Genomic DNA, 27,990 nt, shown 5'->3' with positions numbered 1-27,990 from the left:
CACCAAAAAGACGGAAGAGGGCGGGACAGACAACTCCTTTAGGGGCGGGGCTCAGCCTGCTGTGTGGCTTTGGGTTAAAGACCGGAGAGGGCGGGGCAGGCCACTCCTTTAGGGGCGGGGCTTATGCAGCTGTGTAGCTTTGCCTTAAAGTAGAACTGCCCTGAAAACAAGACCTGCGATAAGTGACTTTGAGAAACTCATTGGAGTATGGACATTTGTTTCCTTTTAAAAGTTATTAACACAACGTGATCAGCCAACAAGTGCCTACTCCGCGTGTTCCCCGCTAGCAGACGGTAAGGTTTGCTAATTTGTTAATAAAAGTGTTTTACTCACTTTCTCTTGTTTCTGAGGAGCGAGCCCGGAGCGTGGGAACTGCGCTAGTCAGCAGTGGACTCCGCTTTACGCACCACATTTGCAGACACCTAACTGTTTGACTGATTAACAACGGAAACGGTGAAATGTTGAACCTTACATATAACGACATGGGAAACGTCCACGATGTATTCTTGTGAAATCCCCTCAAATACATGGGTTGACAGGGTAGCACCTGTAGCTAGCTAGCTTGCTAATCATTTAAATATTTTTGAGTTTTTGGAGTTGGTCACGCTTGTGTGCCCCTCAAAACGCTGTCGGTCGTTAAATCATGGTTAAATTAAGTGGCTCAAAGTAAGATGAGGTGCCTGTAGTTTACGTGCACCTAGTTGGTCCGACATGGTGGAGCTCACAACTCCCTTCCGTCGAGGAGACGGGCATTGCCCCCGCCTGCAGGAGCTCGTGTCTGCGACAGATTCACCTTCTGTTAACATGTAGATTGTGAACTCGACTGCTGAATACAGCTGTTTGCTTTATGGTGCGGTGTAAAAACAGCGACTTCCTAGAATGTGCTTGGTGCACAGCAGCAAGAAGCTTTTTTAGTGCAGTAGTAGTTGACATAACACTGTTGTAGTAAAAGGGTTTTTTTTTGTTTGTTTTTTTAATAGGTGTGTGTGTGTGTTCTGTTTCTCTGGAAACCTTGTGTACTTCTACAGTTTTGAATCACTTCACTACAATTTTGAACACCTATGTATGTGTGTGCCTATATATAAGATACTCATTTGCACGAGAAGTCAAATGAAAAGCCTGTTCTTTCTTGCCAATCTAAACCTTTTCATGTGAATGCAGATTAGAGACCTAATCCATCCTTAAATTAGTGCCCGACACGCTCCCCTTGTAGTCCATGTTAAGATGAAGGAAGCCTTTACAGAGGCTCAGGTCTGCTGCTTCACTGTTCTGCTCTCTGTGGTGCTCCACTGGATCAGGAGTCAGAATAGGAATCTGTGTGTTGGCCAATCTGTACCCTTGTCCTAGATGAATTTGTCCTTTGTGTGTTTATGCAGAAGGAGTAAGAAGAGCAACCGGAAATGGCTTGGTGAATAAATAAAAACTAGAATAGAAAAATAAGATCGGAGAGTGTCCTTGCGGTATGCTGCTCGGTGCTGCCTGATGGCCTTGAGCAGAGCAGGTGCTCGTTGTCAGACAGCGAGCTGCAAACTGGCACAGTCGCGGGCATCTTGCATGGTGATTTTGGTATCGACAGCAGATAAGCCAAGGTGAGGCTAGGTATGGCTAGGTGAGTTAGATAGAGAGGTTTGCCCTCTGGCATTCCCCACGGCACACAGCTGGCATGGAGGAGGCTGCGCAGCGTGTGGGAGGGAGCGTGGGCTGCCGGCACCCTTCCTCTCGGCAAGGAGCCACAACCGCCGCACTTCCATAGGATACAATGAACGGAAAAATGCTGCACCGACAGCCCCTCGAGTCTGTGTGCGCTGGATACATATTGACACCGAGGCTGAAAGAAACCATTGTCATCTACTCCTTGTTTTCTTTTCTATCCATAGTTATTTTTTTTCTTTCTTGCACATGAGGGGACATGTCTCTGTTTAACTCTCCCTCATTGTTCTCTTTTCTCCTCTTTTGTTGGCGCTGGAGCGGCCGAACCTCTTGTGTTCCCCTGTGTGTTCACTGTAAACCAGAAAGGACTGGAAGCTAACTCCCTCGCACGCCTTGCATCTTTGTCGCGAACCGTGCGCCTGTTGAGGGACGTAGCGATGCCATTGTTGCAGTCAGCACTTTGTCATGGTCTCTGTTGTCCTGCAACAGAACCCTCTATTTCAGCCCAAACCAGCCTCAGTCAGCCCTCTGTGCCAAAGGAGAAGTTGTGTGAGAATAGTGTTTATTTGGCTGCGTTATCAGCAGGGGATGGCAGGAAGCAGATAAAGGCTTTTTCTCTGCAGCTCCGATGCCTGGAGAGGAGTGATAGGTGTACTGCTTTGTGTTTGCAAACCACAGCGTCTCTGTTCATTGTCACACCCAGCCACATTAATTAAAGTGTCTTTATTAGACGGATGGAGATGTAACTGGATACGTGAATGGTTGTCATGCAGGCGACTGCGTTTCCCTCCTGATAGACAGGTCGGTAAAGACCTGGAAGCAGTGGTGTCTGCGTGTCCTTTCTCTGCAATACTGGCCGCCTTTGACTCTTTGCGTAAACAGGCAGCGTGTTTTTAATGTTGCAACAGCTGTGTCCTTCTGAGCGGGAGAGATTTTCTCATGTTCCATACACAAGTTGACAAGACCAAGCCCATTTGGCCTTGTCTCTTTATCTTCCGGACCAGGGCCCAGGCAGCACTGTTTGTTTTCTTTTTGGGGTTCAGGTTTATTTTCGCAGAGGTTCTGCTTGTGGCCCACACCTCCGTGAGCGAGCACTGCAGCGTTCAGAATGCGTAGCTGCCATGCCCCCGTGGTCCAGTGCACTAAACTGGCTCGTTGTGCTGTACTGACAAAACATAGAATGAATCATCACTGGCAGTTGTTGGACATCTACACAGCTTTTTACACACTAATGTTTGTAATGTAGCATTTGGTATTAGCTAAATGGTGGTCTTTGGCTAATTAAATAACGCTCAAGGAATTACTATTGTCTTTTAATAACCTCTTTATTTATCCCAACAGTTTTTGTTTAGCTCATGTCAACTGTAATGACTTGCCAGAGCTTTCTGTTTGGGATTTAGAGCAGATCACACATGCACACATACACATGCGCACACACACCACATCATTCATTGTTAGAAACAAACTCCATGACCTAATCGGAAGCCACCACGCTTTAAAGTCTCATTAGTGGCGGTTTGAATTTCCAAGCATGTACACAGGTCATTTGTATCTGAAGGCATCCATTTTAAGAACCATAATGAGCTTATGACTTTCTTTGCAGAAGGGAGTCTTTTCCAGAGAGGGAGACTTACTTTTTTCCCTTGAACTTTCCTCATGGAGTCCTACAAAGTCAGTGGCTTGCCCAGCTCAGGGCTCCAGCAGGGCTATGCTCCACACGCCCGTGCACGAGGCCAGAACAGCACCTACGGCCTCAGCATCAGGGTCCAAGGCATAGATGGGCACCCCTACGTGATTCTGAATAACCAGGACAGGGGCTCCGATCCTTACGCAGGGCCCAGCCAGAATAATGGGTTCGCTGACTCTGAAGGGTCCTTCATTGATAACTATCGGGAGTATGACTTCAGAGGAGCCAGGGAAAGCATCTCTGATAATCCATTTGCGGAATACCGAGCCATCAATCAGAAAGAACACGGAGGCCCTCACAACGGTGTCTCGGAGCCCACAAAGACAGAGCCAAATAAGAATTCCGCTCTGCTAAATTTCCAGAAGCATCCTGAGATCCTCAAGCCTTACGACCCAGAGAACAACACCCTTGACAGTTTCCGTGCTGCCCCGCCTCAAGCTCTCTCAGAGACTAGAGGTCTCCATCCTGGGTCCCTGCCCAGGGCAGCTGCCATGGCTGTGGCCAGATCCCCTAGTCCTGACCATCCCGAAGTGTCTTATCCACCAACACAGGATGAGAGGAAGCAGACCCGTCCACGGTCCATTCCTGAGACGTTCCCATCTAAAGCCCAGCAGCAGACACAACCTCTAGCCAAATCTCAAACCCAAGCTCCAACCATGGTCAAGGCCCAACCTCAGCCCAGAGTAAAGTCTTCATCCCTTCCCCAGGCTGCACCTCAACCCCCTTCCCAGCCTGCCCAGCGGCAGCCAGTTCCTCAGGCCTCTTTGGCCTCTGACCACTGCCTCCGTCGCACATCTAGCTCCACGAGCAGCGCAAACTCTAGCTTGGAACGCGTCCGCCGTGAGCCTGACGTTCTTCCGCTGCACAGGAGCAATTCCAGTGGGCCCGCGCTGCAGTTCTTGCGCTCGCGCCACTCTTCCACATCCTCGACCACACCCACCAAGGAGGAGCAGTTGGAAGCCCTGTACGCCGACAGCATCAACCGCCATGACAACCGCCGCTACATCCCCTTCATGCCGGGGACCGGACGGGACATCGACACGGGCCCAATACCGGGTGTGGACGAACTCATCAGTAAGTTCGGCGGCAAGGAGAACCAGCCAAGGAGGGGGCGGGCAGGCCGGCGGAACCGCATCAACCCAGAGGACCGCAAGCGGTCACGCAGCGTGGACAGCGCCTTGCCCTTTGGCCTGGAGGGGGACGCCGACTACCTGGACGAGGTGAGCCGCCACCGTGGCAGGTCCAGCGAGCGGCTGCTCCGGCCTTCTCAGCTCTTGCAGAAGTCACCCGTCTCCACGCCTGGGCCCGGGCCCTTCGGGCGCTGGTTCAGAGACACCAGCAGCGCTCCTGGGTCGCCACAGGGGACGGTGTCCAGGACGCCAGTTTCCACTGCGGCCGGCAAGAAGCCCCCAAGTCAGCCCTCTGTTCTGCCTGCTGAGATCAAGAGCCCAGCGATGGAGATGGCGGCACCCGGCACCAAGATCCTAACAAGCGTGGCCACCGCATACCTGTCCAGACCTGCTTCGAATTGCAGCCATAAGAAAAAGAGTTCAGAAATGGACGCTGAGGTGAGAAAGGTCAGTTTTTGTGTGTGTTTGTGGAGTTTATTTTGTCTTGTATTCTCGTTTGTGGGACATTTATCATTTTTTTGGCTGGGCTGTGGCAGTAGGCTTTGTTGGAGAACATTTGATGTGTCTCTTAAGACACACTAAAACATCATACATAATGGTTTCTTTCACAGTCTTTTTTGGAATTTTCTAGGGGAGGGAAAATGTGCTTGAATTTCCCAGATGTTCACTGGTGCTTTGTGTTTTTTTGTTCTGGAACAGACAACACCTGATCTTCTGAAAGGTCAACAAGAGCTGTCACAACAAACACATGAGGAAACTGCCAAACAGATCTTGTTCAATTACCTCAGAGATGGGTGAGTTCCCACAACAGAGCACTTCTTTTCAAATCACCAAGTTAATAACTCAGATTTTAACTTAAGCATTTATTAGTTTTACTTAATAAAACAGTGCTTTTCAATAACATTATATATATATATATATGTGTGTGTGTGTGTGTGTGTGTGTGTGTGTGTGTGTGTGTGTGTGTGAGTGAGTGAGAGAGAGAGAGATGTTTAGACAGTCATCCTGAGTTCATTCTCTTGTATCTATGTCTAGCACCTTAGAATTTCTGTCCACTCAATATTCTTATTGGCTGTAGTGCTCTGAAACTGGGATGTAAATATCCATGAAGTAAAGTGCAGTGATTTTGCCATTACATAAAAATGTTCAAGTCACAGTCATAACAGTACATAGCCAGACTCCCCAATACCACACTGAGTCAGAAGTAAACTTGGCTGTTTAATTACCACTTGTGTGCATGCACACACACACACACACACACCTACCAAGGCATGCTTCCCTGCAGTTTCCGAATGTGATTCATTTCATCTGTTGTATGTCATCCTAAGAGCTACTTAGTATGAGATACAATGCAGGTGAAATGTTGGTCTGTGTTCTCTAGGGTATCAGTAGTGCTGTCGTGGGACGTGACCATTCACGAGGCACGCCTCCGTAATGCTCACTCTGTCTATAAACTTGTCTTCTTCAGTTTTTGAACCCTATGTAAGGTGTTCTGGTCTGTACAGCACGGGCTGTCTGCTGACACCTTGTTCTGGGTCAACTCCTTCTGTGACTCATCCTATGGCATGAAGGGAGTGTGTGTGGGTGCATGTGCATATGCCGGTATGTGCATTTTGGGAGTGTGTGAGAGGTCAGGAGAGAGAGAGCTTGAACAATGCACCTCCATCCACAGGATCAAGTCAGGGGGTCTGCTGTATTCCTCTTAACGAGGGGCTAAAGTTCTTAACGAGGGGCTAAAGTTCCCGGGGTCACTCATCCTCCTCTTGGTCTGATCCTGCTCAATTGTTGCTTCTCCTTTAACGTCCTGTGCTGGAGTCCCACAATCCCGCTCCTCTAGCCGAATGCCTGCACCCGCACACTCGCCCACCTTTGTGTCACGCTCGCTCACCCCGCATTCCTCGTGCGCTTCATGGAGAAAGATGAATCCTGGAGATTACGGATGAGCGCTTTGGGGGTGCGGGGGGGGGGGGGGTTGTAATATACGTGTGATCAGGACAGACAGACCACCATCTCTGGCTTGGTACGCTCACCGCCTGCGTGACCTCCACTCACCTCCCCGGTGCTGTCATGCAGCAGAGGTGTTGTATCCAGTGATGTCATGAAACCCCAGTCGAATGCTGCCTGCCTAGTTGTTTGTGTGTGTGCGCGTGTGTGTGTGAGAGAAGTGTGTCATACCGAGGATTTCCGTCACTTAACAGCTAGGCCAGTGGAATGTGGGAACGCAGCTTGGCTTTTACCTCCGTTAGTGTAACCTGATACTCTCTAGGGTGTTCTCTGGGCCCTGTGCCCTCTGTCCTAAAATCCGGACTGTTTAGTTCCACCTCCAAACAAACATCAAAGACTGTGCTCTGACCCATGTCTCTAATGCTGGAGTTCACGAGAGCCCCTTTTATCCTGCTGCGTTTTGCAGGAGCAATGATAGTGACGACACCACCAAACGGAAAGTCAACCTGGTGTTTGAAAAAATCCAGACTCTGAAGTCTCGGGCGGCAGGAGGCTCAGCAGGTGACAGCCAGGTAAGACCCCATGCTTCTGCCGTCACTGGCCTCGGGGAGGCGGCCTCTTATCTCGGGTGGTCCGCTCAGAGAGGCCCGTGTTTACCCAGCCGGTGCTGCCACCTCAGCTAATGTTTAAACATATGCATGCAGAAGTAGAAAGTGCACGGGGACAAACGTTGACGCTCGCTGCCAAAAATCTCAGCATCTGACTGCCTTTCCAAGAACGGATTTTTTGTTGCCAAGGTGCAGAAAATATTTGTTTTGGAACTCGGCACTACATATGAAGTAATGAGCATGAGGAGAATATTATCCAAAATGCATAATGTCCGTAATCCGTGATTCATGTGTGGATCGTTTTGGTCGGTTAGTCACGTCTCTGCTCCTGCCTGTCAGTCCCCAGACTTCACCGCCCAGGCCAAAGCACTCCAGGAACAGAAGGCAGAGCTGGATAAGGAGGTTTCTCAGCTCAAAAGTCAGCTGGAGGAAGAGAGCAAGGTACCTCGTCTCTGAAAGCGTCCTTGCACTAAACGCTCCTCTGCCTCATCATCTGTGTCCCGGACCGCAGGGCGGCACGTGTACCTCGTGTTTAGGCGTCCTGTTTCTCCAAAATCCCACCCCTGTTCCCTCTACAGAGGTTGTAATCATGTCAACTGACCTTTACAATTAACGGTACAATTAAAGTGGGATGGAGGCAAGCAGTTTTAAATTGTACCAGGGTTGTCATATTGTGTGACTGCACAGTGCCTGTTGTATTGTGTTTTGCACATAATGGTGCCAGTGACACTGTGCCCTTCCACCCAGAAACAGCGGGGCCTGACTGAGGCGCAGGTGAAGGCCAGCACCCGTGTGAAGGACCTGCAGAAGGAGCTGGAGCTGAGCCAGGCAGAGTGTAGGACTCTGCGGGACAAACTGGCCAAGACGGAGGCTGACCTTCGTACCACACTGGAGGAGTAAGACATGCTTTGGTTTAAAATGCTGTTAAAAATAGCCTGTGTTGTCAGTATGTTGCTATATGCAGGGAGTGGTGACATGCTTTTCAGAGTTTTGATTCACAATGGTCAGCAGTTGGTATGACGCGATTTAAGTTCAGCCTGGGTCATTTCGCCTGACATTATTTACGTTTCTTGGCTTATGTGAATGCCATGATTTGTTTGGATCCCAGAGGAACACTCATCTAGGACTACTGAGGAAAATCTGATTCTTTTAGAAAGCTTAGTTTTTGATTGCAGCCTTCTGTAAAATGCCTGAAAGGCCAGTATCGAGATAGTGCTTAACAAACAATACTTTGTCCAGTCTTGAGAAACCATGCTAGAATCAGACCCATGTAGAGCACACACTGCCTAGTTTGAGGAGGCCCTCTGTGCCAGCTGGGTTCCTGCTAAGAGGACTTTTCTCCACTCGTAGATCTTTTCTGTCCCTCTGCCATAATGGCTTATCTGTTGGGTGTAGAATTCGTCCTCTGTAGGGCTGCTTGCAGGTGGCTCAGCTGCAATTACGGGAGCAGGTGTGGGGACTCAGAGACAGTTAAGAGTTAATAGACCACAAGTACTCAGACCAGTCAGATATGATTCAGCATGCAGGTGTTCTGACTGTGTGTGTGTGTGCGTGTGTGTGTGTGCGTGTGCGTGCGTGCACACCAGGCTCTTTCAGGTAAAGATGGAGAGGGAGCAGTATCAGACTGAGATTCGAGACCTGCAGGACCAGCTCTCGGAGATGCACGATGAGTTGGACGGAGCCAAGCATTCTCAGCCGGACCCAGAGAAGAAGTCCATGATGGAGGTGACCTGTGCACCACCACACACTAGTCACCACTATGCTGTAGCTAGGTCTTCCAAATGCACCAGGGGGATTGGTCGGTTACTGTTGCGCTTCAGTGCCTGGTGGCGGCGATGTTAACGTCACACGACTGCGTCTCCACCTCCTCCACAGGACCTGATGCAGCTGAAGCTGGACATGCAGGAGGTGCTGCTGGTCAAAGAGGAGCAGGAGGAGGTGCTGCGGAGGCGGGAACGGGAGCTGACCGCTTTGAAAGGCGCTCTGAAGGAGGAGGTGTCCACGCACGACCAGGAGGTGGACATGCTAAAGGAAGAGTATGAAAAGGAGCTTCACACACTACGCGCGTCAGTGGAAGAAGCGAAGCAGGTAGCACGCCTTCATCTGTTCTGGCTGTTTGTGTCTGACCGTCTGACCTCTCCGTTCTACTGGACATGCGTGTTCAGCTCATTATGACTGACGATCGCCCCTTAGTTCCCGTTCGGGTTGTAAAAAAAAAAAAGCCCTCAACAAAAAGAGCAGAGAGGAAAGCCAACTATGCGAGAGCTTATCTGCCTCCACGTCCTTTTCAGGAGAACTCCTCTCTCCGTGCTCACGCGACGGACGGGATGGGGCACGTACGCTGAGCCGGGGGGAGGTGGAGAGCACTGAGCGTCACCATGAAACTGGCACAAGGGGGCTATTTGCAGGGGGCTGGTGGCTGTCTCTCTGTGTGCAAACAGACCAGACTTCCTTCATGTCCTGAGTCTCTGGACGGGGTCTTCCTCCCCCTCCAGCTGAAGAAGATCCGGTTGAGCTCACTTCCTCTCCAGCAACAAAAGCACTTCCTGTGTGCAGGGGGGAATTGTTGCCTAATCTTAGTCTGCCTTCAGGCTAAACACACTCGCTTGCCGTGGTAAATCTATGCGCATATTGTGACAAATCATTGAATTTGTTGCCTTATTCTGGTTGCTTTTGTTGTTGCAACATAGTGAGCGCATTCAGTAACCACTGTCAGATGATGATGATGATTGAGTTGTGGGTTTTTTTTGGTTTCCAAAAGAGGGAGAGAACAAAAGAAGGAGAGAGAGAGAGAGAGAGAGAGAGAGAGAGAAACAGGAAAAAGTGGAGCAACAGACAAAAACAAACAGGAGAGAGGAAAAAAGAAGAAAGGCCCCAGTAGTGAGCTGTAGTATCTCCTCTGTGTCTCCGTGTAGAGCTGGTGTTGCTGTAGTGTGTCTCCGTGTAGAGCTGGTGTTGCTGTAGTGTCTCTCCTGTGTCTCCGTGTAGAGCTGGTGTTGCTGTAAGTGTCTCTTCTGTGTCTCCGTGTGAAGCTGTCTCCTCTCAGTGTCTCTGTTAGGCCTCATGCAGAGCCAAACACGGCAGCGTGCAACACTAAATCACGTCTCCACCACTTAATTGCAGTGGCAGGCCGTCACTAATCTAATGAGGCATGATGGGAAGCCGTGCTGGCCTGGGCCTCTCGCTCTTTTTGTTTCTTTCTTTTCTTTATCTTCGCTTTCTCTCGCTCTCATTGGCTGGCTGTCACCATCCCTTGGTCGGTCTTAGATAAGTTGTATTTTGTGTGGCGATGGCACAGGAGCGATTCGTGGGTCTGTCAGTAGATGAAGGGCTCAGGCAGATGAGGAATGAAACGTTTTGCTTTTTTCCGTTTGGATTTTTTAAATTCAGTTTTATCTTTCCATTGATGGTATTTCTTTAATTACAAAAATATGTACAAACCGGAAGAGAAGGGAAGTAGTTGGGCAGCAGTAAGTGCGTGCGCGTGTGCTCTTACCACCTTCTCCCTCACACTGTTTCTGGCATGTTTTGCTCCTCTTATCAGAACCCCTGAGTCTGGCAGCAGAGGGGGTGCTCTCCTTACAGACTAGCCTCCCCAATTGAGTCCTAACATAATTTATTAGAAGGCGGTTGTGTCTGAGTCTCTGAGTCATGGTGCTTCTGTCCCTGTGTGAGAGCAGCACTGAGGTGGTCAAGCCTGTGTGTTTTGTCTGATTTCCGGATCTGGGGCTGAGGTGACAGGTCTGCTTGGGAAATGGAGAGTCCCACAGGAGGTGGTGTGTTTCCTCAGCTGATGATAGCACAGGCTGTTCAGGGCTGTTCCACACCGCCTCATGAGGCAATCATTTACTTAGGTTTTTTTCGGGGTGGGGGGTGTTGGTTTAGAATGAAGTGACTGTGGATCAGCAGACAGCATTATATCTTGAGCAATGGAACTTGGCAACACAGTGGTTCCATCTGCTTCTTATCAAAAACTTTCCTCCTCCATAACTGTAGTTTGTAATACTTATTACTTTAGCTGTGTTTCAGCACACACAGTGCTGACGCTCATGCATTCTACAATCTGCATATCCATCATATATTAACACGGATCAGAATGCTTCATTCAGCAGTTTACATCCATATGTTTTCTGTACCTTTTATATAAATGCATTATTCTTTAGGCATGAATATGCAAAAACAGGTGAAAAACCTGCATCTGTATGGCAGATATATTATGCTGTCCAACATCTTTTCAGGAAAGTTGTCATAAGTGCCTAGTGCAAATACCAGAGATTGCAGAGTTTTGTCCTGTTGTTGTGTTCCTTGGCGCTGCCCATGTGGTCTGGGCTAAACGTGCAGTGTTGGAGTTACAGCAGGGCGAGGTTTGGTCACAGCCGTGGCCTGGATTCTTACGGCCATTGTTCTCCTGCGTGGGTGTCCGGCCTGGCTGGAGCTGCCAGGGTCTCCGCTGCTAAAGCATGTGCAGGGCTGAGGTCCCGTGCAAGCGATGCTCCCACCAACTCTGTAGAGAAGAACAGTGGAGAAAAGCTGAGGATGAGTTGTTGTTGTTGTTGTTGTTTTCTCCTTATACTCCAAGTTCAACCTGACTGGCAATGGATTAGAAGTAAAAAGAAGGCTTTGCCTGGCCCGCTTAGAGGGGACTCGGAGGAAAGCCAGGACGTCCCATTACTAATCAAGGAGCTGGTGAAGCCTCAGCGGGCCTGGGTGGTGGGGGCCTGGCCTGGCTTACTGTCAAGCTTGGCATGCGGTGACGCGTGTGGGGCCTCAGCTTGCAGCTGACGTGCCGTTGTTCTATAGGCCTGTAGTAGAGCTGTGACGCCCTTAAAGCTGTGCGAAGGCCTGGTGTTTGTCCAGATCGCATGTCTGTTACTTGGTTTATATTCCACATTTATAGTTTATTTACGGTCGTTGTTTATTTGTCTAGTCCCTAGTTGGTCCAGTTGTGAGTAACGAGGGAACTTTTGTGATTGTCCGTCGTTCTGAGTGTTCATGAGCACCGGAGAATGTCCACAGTTCTGGACGACTCCACTGTTCTATAGTGCGAACCTCTGAAACCGGTACCGGAAACATGCGGCCCAGGTTGGGTCCAACTAAAACCTCCTCATTCAGTGGGAAATTCTTGCCTCCCATCCCCCTGAGCTGCTCCACACAGGGAATACAAATACACTACACTATATGATAATTGTGATTCCTTGTAGTATATTAAAAGACGTTTGAAGGCCTGCGTTGTTTTGACTAATATTATTTTGGTTGCTGGACCACAGAAATGCTGCAGTTCATCAGCACAGTCATTTGGAACATCTGAGCTTGGCCAAAGAAATTTAGAAACGCGCTATCCTGCTCATTTGCATATTACTGCCTTTTGTACTGCTAACAATTAGCGCGCAGCACACCCGGCAGCTCTGTCCCCCTGCAGATGTCCAGCCCATTCCAGGAGTCTTGGGTTTACAGGAAGAGAGCCAGTGCCTCTCATGCAGCCCTCCTTAATCTCCGAGACTGGTTCCTCTTCCCTGGCCTCCACGCCCACTCGCTCTCCCTCTCCCTCTCCTCGGAGTGTGTGAGGCTTTTGTTCTTGACCAGGACTGTTGAAGTGTAGACAGACAGGATGAAAGAGCAGGTCGAGGCTTATTGGCAGTGAGGCTCGCGCTTCAGAGCCGTCGCCACTGTCAAAGGAGCGAGACCCGATAAAGTTGCAGGAGGGGCAATGCTTTTGAACAGACGGCCCTGGCTTGGGGTACTAGAATTGTGAGCAAGCAGGAAATCCTGCCATGCTGGTCATTCCAAGGGTTGAGTCAGGGAATCGCCGCCATTTGGCTCTCAACCTCAGCTCAACAACAACAACTCAACTTTGTTCTAACTAATGAGTCATTTTAGACACTGCGTAGCAATATCTTTCAGGGGGGAGGGATAAAACTTATCATTTAGCCTCAAGGTTGTTCATGTTCATTTAGGACACTGGACAAAGTCAGAATACATGCTGTTCCTTAATCTCCTTGGAGTTTTCCTGAACAATTTGCACTGTACATTTAAAGCAACATTATATGGTACTTTGTCACCACTAAATCAATCTCACTCTTGTTTGATGGGGAAATAATCACTGCAGTTTTGAGTAATATTATGTCCAAGGCCACAGGCTCGAGTTTGTTTATGGTTTTAGAAGCCAAATTGTTTCATTCAAAGCAAAACAAACCTTATGGAGTTAGAGAGAATGACATGGGCAGTAATGCACCCTAATCCACCACAGGCTACAGTATATTAAAATATTATTGCCTTTTGTTTATGATTAGATAATGAGCCTTGAGATTTTATTGCCTTTTAAAAAAATCTTTGGGAGGGGACTAAGTGGATTTCTCTTTTTAAAGGTTCTTTGGTAGGATTTTAGTTCCATGTGTTTTAGTTTGCTTTAGACAGGTTTATTGTATCTGTCCTGTGTTTGGGGAGTACTGTGAACATCACTGTTGAGTCTCTTGGCTCCACATCTCACTTATTTGGGAATGCAGTGAGTTTTTGTACTTGTCTTGGAGAACCTTTGGAAAATGACTGACTGTGATTTAAAAGCTTACAGACCACAGTGCTGATTTAATGCCCAGTTATGTAGAAAAGGTGTGAGTGCAGTGGAGAGCCCTTCAGATCAAGTGATTGTCTCACTGGCCCTCAGTCCTGAGGCACTGTCCTGTTGCACCAACATCCGTGCTCAAGCCTTCTGCCTTCACTTGGTCGGAAGAGTCAGCCACGTTTAGTAATGGCTTCAAACTAAGATTCCCAGCCATGGAAACATCATCACTTCATTGATCCACATAAAACCTCATTTCAAACTTGAAGTGGGGCTCAGGATTCCCTGCAGGTGTTCACACCACGTCAGCATGTAGTCCATTTTTTCACTGTACATGATTAGAAAATTGACAAATTAAGTGAGTGCCTGATTAAGGACTGATGCATGGGAAACCTTCTGGGTAGTAAGCTGGAGTTTTGATGCTGCTTACAGTGCACTGTAGTGACGCACCACTTTTTTTTCTGATGCAATTTGTCAAAATAGTGTAGTAGATTCTTACACTTCAGCAGATTCTTTTGTCCAGAGCAACTTACAAAAGTGCTTCGTCTCCATGGAAGTTTATGCTAGTGCATTAGGCCAGTGTGTAAAGGTACCATTACACTAGAACCCTGTTAGAACACAAGTTTTAGGTGAAACGTTTATTTTTAAGTGTATATACATACATTATTAAGTGCCTATAGATTGCACTTATTAAGTGTCTCTTAATCTAATTGCACCCTGGAGGGCAGTTTTAAAACCAGTGCCTTGAATTGTACGTCTAAGTCTTCACTATAGTTGGTAACTGCTCGATAATTGAACTACTGTTATGATGTATGTATGAAGGCTGCCTCCTACTTCTCAACACTGCAGCCTGTGCCTAGGTGCACATTAACAGGCCTGTGACCGCTTGACCTCTGGTTTAGCGCTGGAGCTTGAGGATGTGTGGAGGTTAATGATCTGTCACTGTGCTTTTGATTTTTAGAGAGAGGAAAAAAAGTGGATGAGGGGCTGCAGAACTTTGGACTGTAAATGAAACACAAATCTTCACAGCTAATGAGTATCTGCATTGGTGTAGTTGTGAAATGACATATATATATTACTATATTACTATATTACACACACACACACACACACACACAGTGAGACCTATTTTGCTCCATGTCTGGCAAGTGGATAATCACAGGGTTTGTGATTTTAGTTTCATTCCGTTCATACCATGCTATTTCAGTTTGCGTGCGCTTGTGCAGTTGTGACAGGTCTCGCGTCACTCCTACTCTACTAGGTGTTTATAATAGTCTTAAATTGAAGTGCTGCCTCTTGGTCGGCACACACACTCCTCACAAAGGACGTCCTGCAGCTCGGCGGCCCTGCGGTCCAGTTCTCATAGTCTGCTTTTGAAGTATGAACTGTAAACAAACCTGCAGGCTGCCCGCTTCAAGTTTCAAAGAGGCGACGTTTGCTTTATTCTTTTCTGTCAGAGGGATCCTGGTTTAGGGCTAAATCACTATAGTGCTTGAAATTTGTATTGACTTGATACTCCAGTCATTTTGCTAACCTGGTTCATGTTGTTACCTTATCCGTCTGTCACCAATAATAGTAACAGCTTAATTTGTGAATTGCTTTTCCATGCGTTTCTGAAGTTGTTTTATTACGTCGCTGTCTAAAGTGTAAAGCAAGTGTCTCGAAACTGTCAGGTGAGAAGGTTGTGATGATGAAAGTAAGATGTGCTTTTCTCACTCTAGATGGCCAAACCTGTTTGACATGCCCGCATATCTGTCCAGCTAACCAGCTCTTCTGGTTTCATCAGGAACCGTCCTGCACACAAACTTTGTCATCAGCAGGATGTGAGCAGCTTCTTGTCTGACACCTGTCATTATGTCAAAAATGTCTGTTTATTTTTTTTCCCTGGAGGGCACCAGTCTTGGGTTGTTCAGCGACTTGGGTCGACTCATATTCTAAAATGTTTGTGTCCAAAGGGCTTCTGTGGAGTCACTCGGAAGCTTCTGGAAGGAACACCAAGTTCCCGAGCACGTTCCACAGACAGCTGATGTGTAGCAAGTGCCAGGAGTTGTTCATCTCCAAAACACTCCAGTTTCAATTTTGCATTACGGATGCAAAAACAGCAACAGCGCAGCACGGTGCCTAATTGGAGAACTTGATCGTGTTGCCAAACAACTGTTTCCATTGCAGCACTGCTTACAACCAGAACGGTTTAGATGTGGCAGGTGCAGAGCCAATGGGGCCCACTGTAATGGTCATGAGCCACTGAGTTGAAATGGACAGCAAGGATTATCTGGATTGGAGCAGTCAGTTAAATCTCCTCGGTCTGCTGCTGGCTTTTGTGTAGGTTGGTGCCATTTAAAGCAGGGCTTGAGCAGAGGACTGGAGGCCTAGAAGATTTATTTATTTATTTTTGTGCGTGCGTGCGTGCGTGTCCTTCATTCACATTGAGTTTTTGATAAATACAGCTTTAAGCATATAGACCTACCTACTTCACTATACTACAGTGTGTCCAAGCAACCATTTGTTATTTGGAGAATAGTCGGTAAATGTATTTGATGGTTATTAATTAACCTTTTTCACTGTATCGCTTTGTTTGTGTGTGTGTGTGTATATGTATGTGTGTGTGTGTGTGTGTGTGTGTGTGTGTGTGTGTGTGTACATGCAGAGTAACGCATCAGTGTGTAAGGGGAAAGTGGAGGCAGAGGTGGCGAGGGGTGCAGCGGAGGGCCAGGTGGAGCGTCTGTCCCAGGAGCTAGAGCGTCTGAGGAGGAGGGCCCAGGAGCTGGAGCACGAGGTGGCCAAACTGAATCGCATCATTGATGAAGCCAAGCTCCAGGAGAGCAGGCTGGGAGAGAGAGCCAGTCGCCTAGAGGTGAGACACACACACACACACACACACACACACATAACCATAATTTCTCTCACATACGCATGCACACAGACATTCAGAGCGAGAGACACTCACTCTATCCCTCTGTCACTAGGCAGTGAGATTGTGTGTCTTTAAAATGGCAATGTCTGTGTAGAATTTAGTAATGGAGAGCTCCGTTTCTAACTTGGCTATAAAGGTTGAAACTTACCATCTGTCTGTATGCAGTCTTGATGTCTTAATACAGTTAGAGACTCTTTTGTGTGTTGTGTGTGTGTGTGTGTGTGTGTGTGTGTGTGAATATGGACACGTGCAGAAAGAGAAGAGGCAGCTGGAGGAGTCACTCGATGAGGTCCGGGAGCAGGAAGAGGAGATGACCCGAGCGAACCACGCCCTAACATCACGCCTGGAGGACGTGCAGGTGAGCCGTGCGTGTCGCTGCAGGCTGCGTACACTTCCACCGTGCAGATGAACCGAAGGGCCAGACACATCACAGTTCGATGATTTCTCTGCTCTCACACACTTACTAAACCTGGTAACAAACTAACTGGATGTGTTTGACCAGAGAAATCTACAAATGTTGGGGCATTATATTTGCTTGACAACACAAGCTGCACTATGTTCTGTCCTATAGTTACTTATTATTATTCAAATCTCTAAACATATCTCCTTCCACAGTTTTCAAGCCAAATTGATCAAGGTCTCATGGTACATAGTATGAAGGTTTTACTGCTTGTGAGAGAGCCTTACAGTCTCTTCACTGGCCAGTCCAGCCCTCCTCATACACTAAAGGCACCATGGCCGCCTTGGTCAAGCCATCTCGAAGTTTGTTCACAAGCTTCCCTTCCTACTCTTTTTTTTTTTTTGTTCCTCAGAGAAACCTGAGCAGAACAACACAGGAGAACCGTGAGATGGAGGAGCGTCTGAGGGAGGAGAGGAGTCAGAAGGAGCAGTTTAAGAGCAACAAAAACGAGATCGAGGAGGAGCGCAAGCTGCTGGACCGCACCGTGGAGAAATTGCAGAGAGAGGTGAGAACGCCCGGGGCCGTGCCCGGGGCTGCCCAGACTACCTGCCAGTGACTTTTATGCCACATTTGTCTTCACTGTAATGGTTGCTGGACCTACAGAGGAAAAAATGCAGAAGCTGTTCTGTGTGTTTTGAATATAGTAAGTCTTTACGAGGGTGTATATGTACACACTGTGTGTTTAACGTTTTGTAAGGTTATGGTAAAGCAGGAAGGGCAAAGTACTTGCAACACCAAGGTTATGGCTTCAATACTGTTATTTTTTATGAATACATGCAAGACACTCAGGATAAGAGCCAAATTCTGAAATGTAACTGAAACAATCTTAACCCATCTGTGTGTGTATGTCGGTTGGGGGGTGCAGATGAGCGAGATCGTGGAGGCGTCTCAGAGCTCCACACAGGAGCTGCAGGAGCAGATCGACATGTACAAGGAGAGGAACCGCAGAGAGCTGGCCGAGCTCCAGCGACAGCTGAGGGACGGCGGCCTGGAGATGGAGAAGTGCCGCCTCACCACCAAGTCCCTGCAGGAGGAGGTGGGTGTGGCCGGCATGCGCTCCACCTCCCACATTACCCATCAACAAAAACCATACCAGGAATCTTATATATATGTGTTGCTAGAGATGTTTACACAAGAGTCAGCCTTGTTGCTGAACGGAGCTAGAATGTTGTATTTTGTCTAGACGGGCGGCGTCTGCGTGTGTGCGTGCGTGCTTTCATGTGTTGTGTGTCTGTTGAGCACCACTCCAGCACTGTTGGGGCAATGAGTGTGGATGGTGAGCCCTTGATTATCTTACAAATCTCCGTAGTGACCTAAGAGATTACCGTGGAGACGGAAAATATGCACTACTGTTCAGTAGGTGATGAGGTCACTATGGAGACGGGGAGAATAAGCACCCCTGGAACTACTGTTCAGTAGGTGATGAGGTCACTATGGAGACGGGGAGAATGAGCACCCGTGGAACTACTGTTCAGTAGGTGATGAGGTCACTAAGGAGACGGGGAGAATAAACACCCCTGAAACTACTGTTCAGTAGGTGATGAGGTGACTCATTAACCACAGTATTTGGATTCCACCAACACCACCAATATATACATGCACAGTGCAGAAGACTCCACTGGAGTATTGTATATAATCATTCAAACAGGTCACGTGACATTTTACATAACTACTTCTGTATTTCCTGTCAGATATTCCTGTGTTTTCCTGTTCCTATTTTTGTTTGATATGAGACCTGTTCGTGCCGGCTCTTTGGACAGTGTTGTGCTTCTTTTAGACACATGGCCCTTCACAAACACTCGCCTCTTAACCACTTGTGCATAAACAGGCCTCTAGGTCCTCTTATACAGGCCCTCTACTGGCTGACTACAGCCCCATCCTGTGCGTGCGCACGCACGTGTTTGTCTCTCGGTCACTCTCTTTTATACGTGTAGAGAGAGGGAACGAGAGAGAGGCATAAAGAAGAGGAAGAAAAGATGTAAAGGGGAGAGCCCTGCTGTGAGAGTCCTATCCACCGCGCAGCTGTGTGTGTAGGAGGAACAGGATGTGTGGGGCAGAGAGGAGTGTCTGCTTGTTGACCCACTGACTCCTCATCCTCCCTGAATTCTCTTATGATCTCACACACGCGCACACACATACACGCGCACACACACACACCTCAGTCATTCCTACAGCTGCCTCCTCTGGTCCAGCCTCAACTCTCTAAACACACACCCTTTATCATGCACACACTTCCTCCACACATATCACGGTTACACACGGTGAAGGGCGGAGGGGGGAATACACCCGTTTGTGCCGCACGGAAACAAACGCACACGTCTCTAAATGGCCCTTCTGAAGCATTTGATATGAGGATATGTTTGGTGTTTACCGCCCACTGTTGCCAAAGGCAGCATCTTGTGGCCAAATGTGTAACTGCAGAACCCATGCTGGGAGGAATGTGCGTGTTATTGTGTAATAAAGATGAAAGCTGAACCACACTGTGCTGTGTGCTCGCCAGAGGGTTACTCATGAGAAGCGGGGGAATGTTCAGTGGTGCTAAGTGTCTCTCGTCTGCAGAAATGTTGGCTCAGTTGTGCAGAAATATAGTCATAACCCTTGTAGCTGAGGACAAATAGCAGAAATTTATAGTATTTTGTGTCGAAGGTGTTACTAGATATAATTGCATGATGGTCTAAGTGCATACGTGTGTGTGTGTGTGTGTGTGTGTGTGTGAGAGTAGCTGGCTCAGCTGGAAGGGGACCTGCGGCAGTGTAAAAAAGAGAGAGATGAGGCGGAGCTCAGGGTCAAGGCCCTGGAGCAGAAGGTCTTTGAGCTGGAGGTGGAGGCAGACACCAGAATCCTGAGCAATGACAAATCCAAACAGATGAAGCTCCTGGAGGTACCGCAGCACACACACCCACACACTAGCCAGTGTTTGCCAGCTGGATTCTAGCAAAGGAGAATCTCTTCACCTGTGTCTGTAGGATAAGCCCCGTTCCACTGGCGTTGGGTTAGCTGCCCTAGCTGCCCTCTTCAGGGTGCGCTGTCTGCCCTTCTGAATGTTCTTCATTTCTAATATGGCTAATCCCTCTGCAATTAGAGAAAGATCACAAAGCTGTTTTTGTAAGCGGAGACGCTAACCTCGGTCTCACTTTAAGGGATTTGAGTGATCACACGGTTGACTTGGAGCAGGCGTGCAGTCTTCTCCGCCCAGGGCTGTGGTGAGCGTAGGCTTGCCTCCCAAACAGCGGGTGTGCTCCTGCTTGTTTTGGAAGGACACCCATGCCAGCCCTGATGATGATGATGATGATGATGATGATGATGATGATGGTGGTCCTGCAGGATCGGATCACTCAGCTGGAGCTGGATCTGGAGGAGGAGAAACAGAGTGGGGACCGCCTGATGGACCGTGTCGACCGGGGCAGAGAGCAGGTGAGCCCCGCCCCTAGCACGCAATCGCCATTTCTCACCTCATTCCTCCACAACCTACATCTCATTGCCTCATTTGGCTTTCTGCAGAGGGATGGACATACTTTTATTCTATACTCAAAGGCTGGATATACTTTTTTCTGCCACTCCTGCATGCCATCTCCGTCATGTCACCCACCCCCTGGTTCACATGCGTGGTTGATTACCAAACAAGCCTTTCCTCTTACCTGCTGTGTACACATGGTTTGGAAATCTGAACATTAAGCCTAAGAGATACGGTGTAAGAGGATCTTGTGTAATCGTTCACTCGATCAGCCTGACTCTCCGTATAACACGGCTCAGATCATTTTTACACACTGATTAAGAGCTCATTTCAACATATCGCTTCCAAGAAAATATGCAAACAGCCAAGCTTCTCAGGTTAGCAGACACCCGAGTTAATTCTCTCTCTGTTTTAGAGAGGGGAAATTTCCAGAAAGCCAGGGCAGAGATTTAGTGTTACTGTTGGGGAGTTCTCCCACCATCTCCTCTGCTTTCTCTCTCCGCTCTCGCCGGCCTGGTGAGGGTGACGTGTTTGCAGTCAGAGTACATTTGGAATAAAGTTTGGGGGGTTTTGCCCAAAACTATAAAGTCTGATTTAAAAGTGGCTAGGTGCTTTTAGGAGAGTAGAAATTGCTTGTGTGTGTCTGTGTGTGTGCACGTGCATGTGTGCTGCAAAAAGTTTATTTCAAACAAGCAGTTTATTCTTAGTTGCATGCATCACATGGCAGGGGCCTGTTTACATGCTAAATCTTGGCCCCGTTTCAACTTCCTTGCTTTCCACTGCCTATTGTTTTGAGCAGAACTTTTTTTTTTTTTTTTTTTTTTCCCCCCTCATGACCTCCTCTGGTTCACAGATGCCACAGCACCTGTAGGTAGATGCTTTTAGAGCTGGACAAAGCTAATGATGAATAGATGAGGGGATGCAGGTACCTGGAGGAGGTGTTTGCGTTTCATTTTTTTTAAACTCTTTTTTTTTGGGGGGGGGGGGGATGGCACCAAAAGTAATGACACAATGGTGCTGCTGTGAAAGGCTGTGCGGAGTTTCTGTGGAAACTGTGTACTGTGAGGTTTGGGGGGGCAGGGAGGGATCGTTACAGTGGGCATAAGGGTATTGGAGGGGTTGGGTTGGGAGAGCAGTGGGGGTCGTTACCGAGGGAATGGGGGTGTTAAAGGTGGGGGAGGGGTATTAAAAGGGGCTGATGGGGGGAGGGGAGGGGGGTTTTAAAGAGGTGTGTTGGGGCATCAGGGTGGGCACACCTGCAAGTCGTGGCGAGGTGCAGAGGTGACGGTCTAAATGAGAGTACTATCCTGCTCTTCTCCCTCCCATCCTCCTCCATCCTCATTCTCCTCCTTCCTCCACATGCCCCCCCCCCCTCGTGTTTCGCTCATTCTTTCTCACTCTCTCCCCATGTGTGAGTTTGGGTTCATTAGCTTTCTGCTGAATCGGCACGCGCACACACACACACACACACACCCATTGCTTATCACCGTCCCGTGCTGTCAGGTGCTAATTGGCGTAAAATATCATCCTCCATTAGAGCCTCGTGCCATCCAGGGCTCTTCCCCTCCTTTCTTCTCTCCCCCTCTCCATCCCCTTTGCCTGTCTTACACAGGGTAGAGTCCATTTGGACAGATGCTGGTGCCTCCACTGTGGTGGCGAATATCTGCAGTTTATTGCAGTTTATTGCTCTGGCTTTTTGGGGCTTTTTTATGTTTCGGTTTTGTTTGTATTTTTTTAACCTAACTGGCGCACAGGGCTGCCATTTTTTGGGTGCAGCTAATTGAACCTATTGGGCCTCAGTACTTTTGCAGTCAGTTCTATGCATTTGACCTATGCCAATATGTTTTGCTCATCTCATAACTGTGCCATGTGTGCAGTGGCTTCATACATTTAGAAAAATCAGGTGGAATGTGTTGTAGGTTTTTTTTTAAAGACCAGGTGATGTGTGCATGTGTACATATAATCAGTTATGAATCAGCTGTATTCATTCTGTGTGTAGTGTTTGTTACCTTGCACTAAGGAGTGTGTAGTGTTTGTTACCTTGCGCTAAGGAGTGTGTAGTATTTGTTGATGAGCATAGTGTATATGCATACCCAAATAAGCAGTCCCATTGTGGGATCCGTGACTTTGCAGTTGCATTGTGGGATTTGTGGCTGATTTGAGCTTTAAAGCTTTTTTCAGAACACGTGCCCTTTACGCCTTAGTAGCTGCATCCTAGTGTGAAACGACCGAAGCTCCAGAGACGTTCCAGGCTCACGTGCCCAGCTTACCTCGGCCCCTTTCCCAGAGCCGGCGGGGCGAGGCAGAATGCAGCAGGGCCAGAACTCGAGCGCGGTTCAGTGAAATCTGACCTGGAACCCGCAATTCCGTGCTTAACCCCATTTAAACATTGATGAGAATGTTCTAGCAGTTATACACAGTAATTGTATGAAATCAAGACACTGTGTGGTAACGAGAGACTGAGGTGGGGTTTTTTTTTTTTTTTTTCCTTCACACTTCTATGGTGCAGAATACATTGGTGTAAGCATCTAGTGCTTCTCGTGCTGGATTCTGATGTAAAGAGCTGACATTTGTTCAAGTAACTGTTGCCTAATGATCGCGTGAAGAAGTGTGATGCTGGTGTATGTGATTAATGTGTCTTGTGTGTTTGTGAGAGACAGGTGGAGCAGTTGAGGAACGAGTTACTACAGGAGAGGGCTAGCAAGCAGGATTTGGAATGTGACAAGATTGCCTTGGACAGACAGGTAAAGACTAACTTACCCTTTCATGCTGCAGAGATTTAACAAATTACCAGAATTCCTCATTCACTTTTAAATGACATGTTCCAGGGCTCGGGGTTTAAGTCCTGTTCTAGTCTAACACACCTGGATTTATTATTAATTTTAGCCGGAGCCGATTATATCTAGCCAGGTTGAATTTCAAACTAATGTTCAGAAGCAGGGTCAGCCGCCATGCCTTTATAACAGATCAGAATCCGTGCACAGGCCCTGCTCACTGCTGGACAAGCTTAAAGCCATCTCTCACTCACTGCTTTAGTCATCCCTTCATCTCCTCTTCTGTAGTTTTCCTTTTAGTATCTGTCATCTCTCACTTGATTCATGGATCTTATCTGACCGGTTGTTGACCTCCTAAACTTTAAGATGGGTGGTTCCAGACAAGCGTTCCTCACTTTCATAGCTGCATACCTTTCTTATGGGTTTCACTGTAGTTACTTAGTAATTCATCACGGTTACTGAACAATGTGCCTTAAGATGCCTGCATAAAAATCTAATTCATCAGGTTTAAGATGCAACAGTGCAGCTGATGCTAGCTCTCTGTACGCATTTGCTTCCAGAATAAGGATTTGAAAAGCAGGATAGCTCATCTGGAGAGCTCGCAGAAGTCCAGCAAAGAGGGGCATATGGCCCAGCTGCAGAGCCGAATCCAGGAGCTAGAGGAAAGGCTGGAATCAGAGGAGAGGTACCTTGAGTACCACTCGCAGGTCTAATAATAGAATAGCATAGATAGAATACCATAGATGATATAGTGGAATGGCATATCTAGAATGTCATAGAGTTGAAACCACATTTAGAATACCACAGCAAAAATACCATAGATGCAGGAGTAGCATACTATAGATAGAAAGATGGATAAGACAGCATATTTTTAACAGAAAAATACAATTGATAAAATAGTCAATAACATAGAATGCTATAGATTTAATAGTAGAGAACCACAAGGAGTTTTTCAAAAACACTAAATAATTTTGTGTGTGTGTGGTTTACAGGGACCGTGCTAATTTGCAGCTAGTGAACCGCAGGTTGGAGCGTAAAGTAAAAGAGATGATGATGCAAATGGATGAAGAGCATCACTCACTCCAGGACCAGAAGGACCAGGTGAACCCGACTAGCCTGCCTGCACATTCCACCTGCTTATCAGAACACCGGCTGTTCTGTCATTTGTGTGGCTGGGGGTCAGGCTTTATAAAGTGATCATGTCCTGAGGGTCATGTGTGCGAAGTATGTTGATCTCGCACGTGTCTGTGTGCGCGTACGCAGCTGAACCTGCGTCTGAAGGCCCTAAAGAGGCAGATGGATGAAGCGGAGGAGGAGATCGACCGACTGGAGCACAGCAAGAAGAAACTGCAGCGAGAACTGGAGGAGCAACAGGAAGCCAATGAGGAACTTCAGAATCAGCTCAAAGCACTGCGCAATGAGATGAGGTAAAGGCATTACTCCACGATCACTGATCTGCAGTCAGCTCAAAGCACTGCACAATGAGATGAGGTAAAGGCATTACTCCACGATCACTGATCTGCAGTCAGCTCAAAGCACTGCACAATGAGATGAGGTAAAGGCATTACTCCACGATCACTGATCTGCAGTCAGCTCAAAGCACTGCGCAATGAGATGAGGTAAAGGCATTACTCCACGATCACTGATCTGCAGTCAGCTCAAAGCACTGCGCAATGAGATGAGGTAAAGGCATTACTCCACGATCACTGATCTGCAGTCAGCTCAAAGCACTGCAGAGAAAAATTAAAGAATTTTGCTGTATTACATGACTAACCATGAATGGAAATGAACAAAGCGTGAAAACCAGCGCAGGCATGACTGCCACTATAACACTCCTGTGTTTCATCCAAAAGACGCAAGAGCAACTCCGCCCCACTCCTTAACAACCTGGGCGAAGATGATGACGAAGATGACATCAGCACGGACGGAGAGACGTATTTCAGCTCGTCCTCCGGATACAAGCGCTCAAGCAGCCAGGATGCCATCATGTCCACATTCTCTCTATGAGCGATTACAGAGTGAGAATGAGAAAAGTGGGAGGCAGGGGAGCGAGTGAGCAAGAAGATGTGGATGAGAGAGGGAGGGAGGAGGGAGCGAGTGAGTGAGGATGAGAGAGGGAGGGAGCGAGTGAGTGAGGGCCAGCACCGAGTTGTGGACGCTCATGGTGATGCAGTGCTAAACACTATATTCCATCCACCTGCATTTACGGCACTTGGCCCTACAGACATGCTGCAGTGGCGAAATGCCTATTGGTTCTAAACAATAAATGTTTTTATATATATATATATATATATATATATATATATATATATATATATATATATATATATATATATATATATATATATAATATATAAAGGACTTTATGTTGAAGTTCTACCAATTCCAGCAACAAAGTCAAACCTTGACTTTGGTGGTGGAGAAAATGATGTGAACAACAGCAATGGCGCAAAGAAAGAAACCCTGCAACATATTACTCACTGGGAATGTGAAGGATTGGCATAATGAAGGAGAAATTGAATGAGGGGTTGTTTTCATTTTTTTTATTTTTGGTTTTGTATTTAAAAAAAAAAAAAAAAAAAAAAAACTTGTTTCCAAATTGACAGTTCCTTGTAATTCTTCTACGAATGACTTGGTTTTTTTTTGAGTGGAACTGTTTTAACATTGGTCTCTCTAAATGTAGACAGTCCCTGCTGTACACAGTGCTGCTCTGCCTCTGGTTTTGTTTTTGTTTTTATAAAGTTTCCTGGTAATATCCCTTTTTAGAACTGTTAGCATATGGTGCACTCATACAAATAAACTGCCCATCTCTTAAAGTGAAACTGCGACAAGCCACACTGTTGGAGTGGGAAGCTGTTTGTTCTTGTGGATGAAAACAGTGTTCAGAGTGGACCTGCTGAATTATCAGCAATGTCCTGCTCCGTGGTTTCGTGCTGTCAGTCTTACTTTAACTATTTCTGTGGAAGCCAAATTACTGCATTTGTATTTTAGCATTAGATGTGTTTATTTCATCATCCAGAATGCGTCAAGCCCAATTGACCAGCACTCCGGTTCTTAATTAAATGTGTGTGTGTCTGTGTGTAAACATGTATGTGGAAGAGAGACAGACATCCTCAAAGTGTTCTGGAGTTTCAGGCACAATATCCGCCCCTTCTGCTCTCAGACAGAGGAACTGACGAGAGGGGGAGAAAGACCATAGTCTGGAACACTGAGACTCCTAGCACAACAGTGAATAACTCTGATGTTGAAGGCTCTGAGGCTCATATTGGTTTTTGTTCTCCGTATTTTTCCACAGGCTGCTGTTCTATGATGACTCACACGGATGAGTGGGTAAGGGAACCCAGAGGCTCAGGCCTTTAGGGCAGTATGATGAGTGGGTAAGAGAGCCAGAGCCTCTGGCCTTTAGGGCAGTATGATAAGTGGGTAAGGGAACCCAGAGGCTCGGGCCTTTATGGCAGTATGATGAGTGGGCAAGGGAGCCAGAGCCTCAGGCCTTTAGGGCAGTATTCCGCATTCCACTTGCAAATGTACGAGGACTTGGGCATAAATATTAACCCATTTTACTCCTGTTACACCACATCTAAGAAACAAGACCTAGGTAGGAGTTGTTTTTTGTTTGTTTTTTTAATTGGAATTTTATAATGATTTTGCGAGCACTGTGGGTTACAGTTGTCCCATTTTTCAGCCAGCCTATGTAAATTCTCTCCTGCAATTTATAAGGTGAGCAAGTTGAACTATTTCATTTAGTACAGTTTTACTGGTCTGTGTGTATCCATGGCTGTCGTTATAACCACCGTCTTGTATGTAACATTTTATATATTGCTGTGCTGACAATCGACTTATAAAAAACACTGTGATTATTTGCACTGTATGTTGGACTAAACCTTTTTTCTTGCATCCAGAGCATACAAGAACATTCCATGTAAAAAGCAAAAAAAGGGTGGGGGGGCTTCAGCCACTTATCCCAACATGAGGAGAGATGTGGCCACCAGTTCACTGCTAAGCCCAGTCTGCTAAACTGTACCTGTAATGGGGGATTCTGAGCACATTCCTGCTAATGGAAATAAGGTTTTCTTACATTAGATTTTCTTTAATGTTGCTGGTTAAGGAAGACAAAATGCTGTTGGGAGTTTTTGTTGGGGGGCGGGGATTGGTGGCAGAGTTCACTACCTCTGTATGCATTTATATTGCTTAGACTAAAAGGCAGAACAAATTAAATAAAGCTACCAATAGTTTGTCTCAAAATATGTCTAATTAATTTGTTTTCTTAAGTCTTATATCCACAGCATCATAGATTTGAACATAAGATTCAACTTCACCCCAATTCTAGCCAAGAAGCTTTTTTTTTTTTTTTTTTGCTCATTTTTTATTTGCCATAGGTAATGCAGCCGAGTCAATAACACCGTGAGTGCGTGCGTGTGCGCGCGTGTGTGTGCGCGTGCGGGTGGGTGGTGAGTTGTGTTGTTTAAATCCCCAGCCACTAATAAGTTGTATGTCTTGTGTCTGACATCTTTGTACCTGAAGCGCTTTGGGTCAGAGGGTCAGAGGGCCAGAGGCCTGGATGAGAGTGAGTGAGAGGGAGAGAGAGGGGAGTGAGTGTGGAGGAGCCGAAGGGAGGGTCCTGAAGCCACACAGGGGAGTGAGTGTGGAGGAGCCGAAGGGAGGGTCCTGAAGCCACACACAAGAATGCTGGGGCCGCAGGGCGTGGTGGTCCTCGGGAACCCCCAGCCTCATCCTTTTCTCACCCGCTTCACAGCCCAATACAGAAGAAGAAAGGCAGGCAGTTTCAAGCCATTCTGAGGCAGTCAACAAA

General features: G+C 47.3%; 1 protein-coding gene across 3 annotated transcripts; it reads left to right on the top strand.

Annotated features, from left to right (window-relative positions):
* The first annotated feature begins 138 nt into the window (after nt 1-138).
* cgnl1 (cingulin-like 1) lies at nt 139-27,048 on the top strand. 3 transcript variants are annotated; one of them, XM_035520872.2, is made up of 19 exons: nt 139-293; nt 3,254-4,905; nt 5,167-5,261; nt 6,878-6,983; nt 7,359-7,460; nt 7,767-7,915; nt 8,606-8,744; nt 8,895-9,107; nt 16,223-16,429; nt 16,743-16,847; nt 17,302-17,454; nt 17,815-17,985; nt 19,672-19,830; nt 20,274-20,363; nt 23,064-23,147; nt 23,738-23,862; nt 24,170-24,278; nt 24,441-24,604; nt 25,031-27,048. In XM_035520872.2, exons 2-19 carry the CDS (start codon nt 3,307-3,309, stop codon nt 25,182-25,184), a joined length of 3,924 nt encoding a protein of 1,307 aa, XP_035376765.1. In that variant the 5' UTR covers nt 139-293; nt 3,254-3,306; the 3' UTR covers nt 25,185-27,048. The 3 variants fall into 3 exon arrangements, 2 of the variants coding, with proteins under 2 accessions (XP_035376765.1, XP_035376763.1); XM_035520870.2 differs by having other exon boundaries at nt 3,254-4,914; XR_014119534.1 differs by lacking the exons at nt 23,738-23,862; nt 25,031-27,048 and having other exon boundaries at nt 3,254-4,914; nt 24,441-24,578.
* The last annotated feature ends 942 nt before the right edge of the window (nt 27,049-27,990 follow it).

Source organism: Electrophorus electricus, chromosome 23 (genome assembly GCF_041902795.1).
Source record: "Electrophorus electricus isolate QZ-2024a chromosome 23, ASM4190279v1, whole genome shotgun sequence".
NCBI classification, from domain to species: domain Eukaryota; kingdom Metazoa; phylum Chordata; class Actinopteri; order Gymnotiformes; family Gymnotidae; genus Electrophorus; species Electrophorus electricus.
The sequence above is the reverse complement of the archived record's forward strand: the minus strand, read 5'-3'. Positions and strand labels throughout refer to the sequence as shown.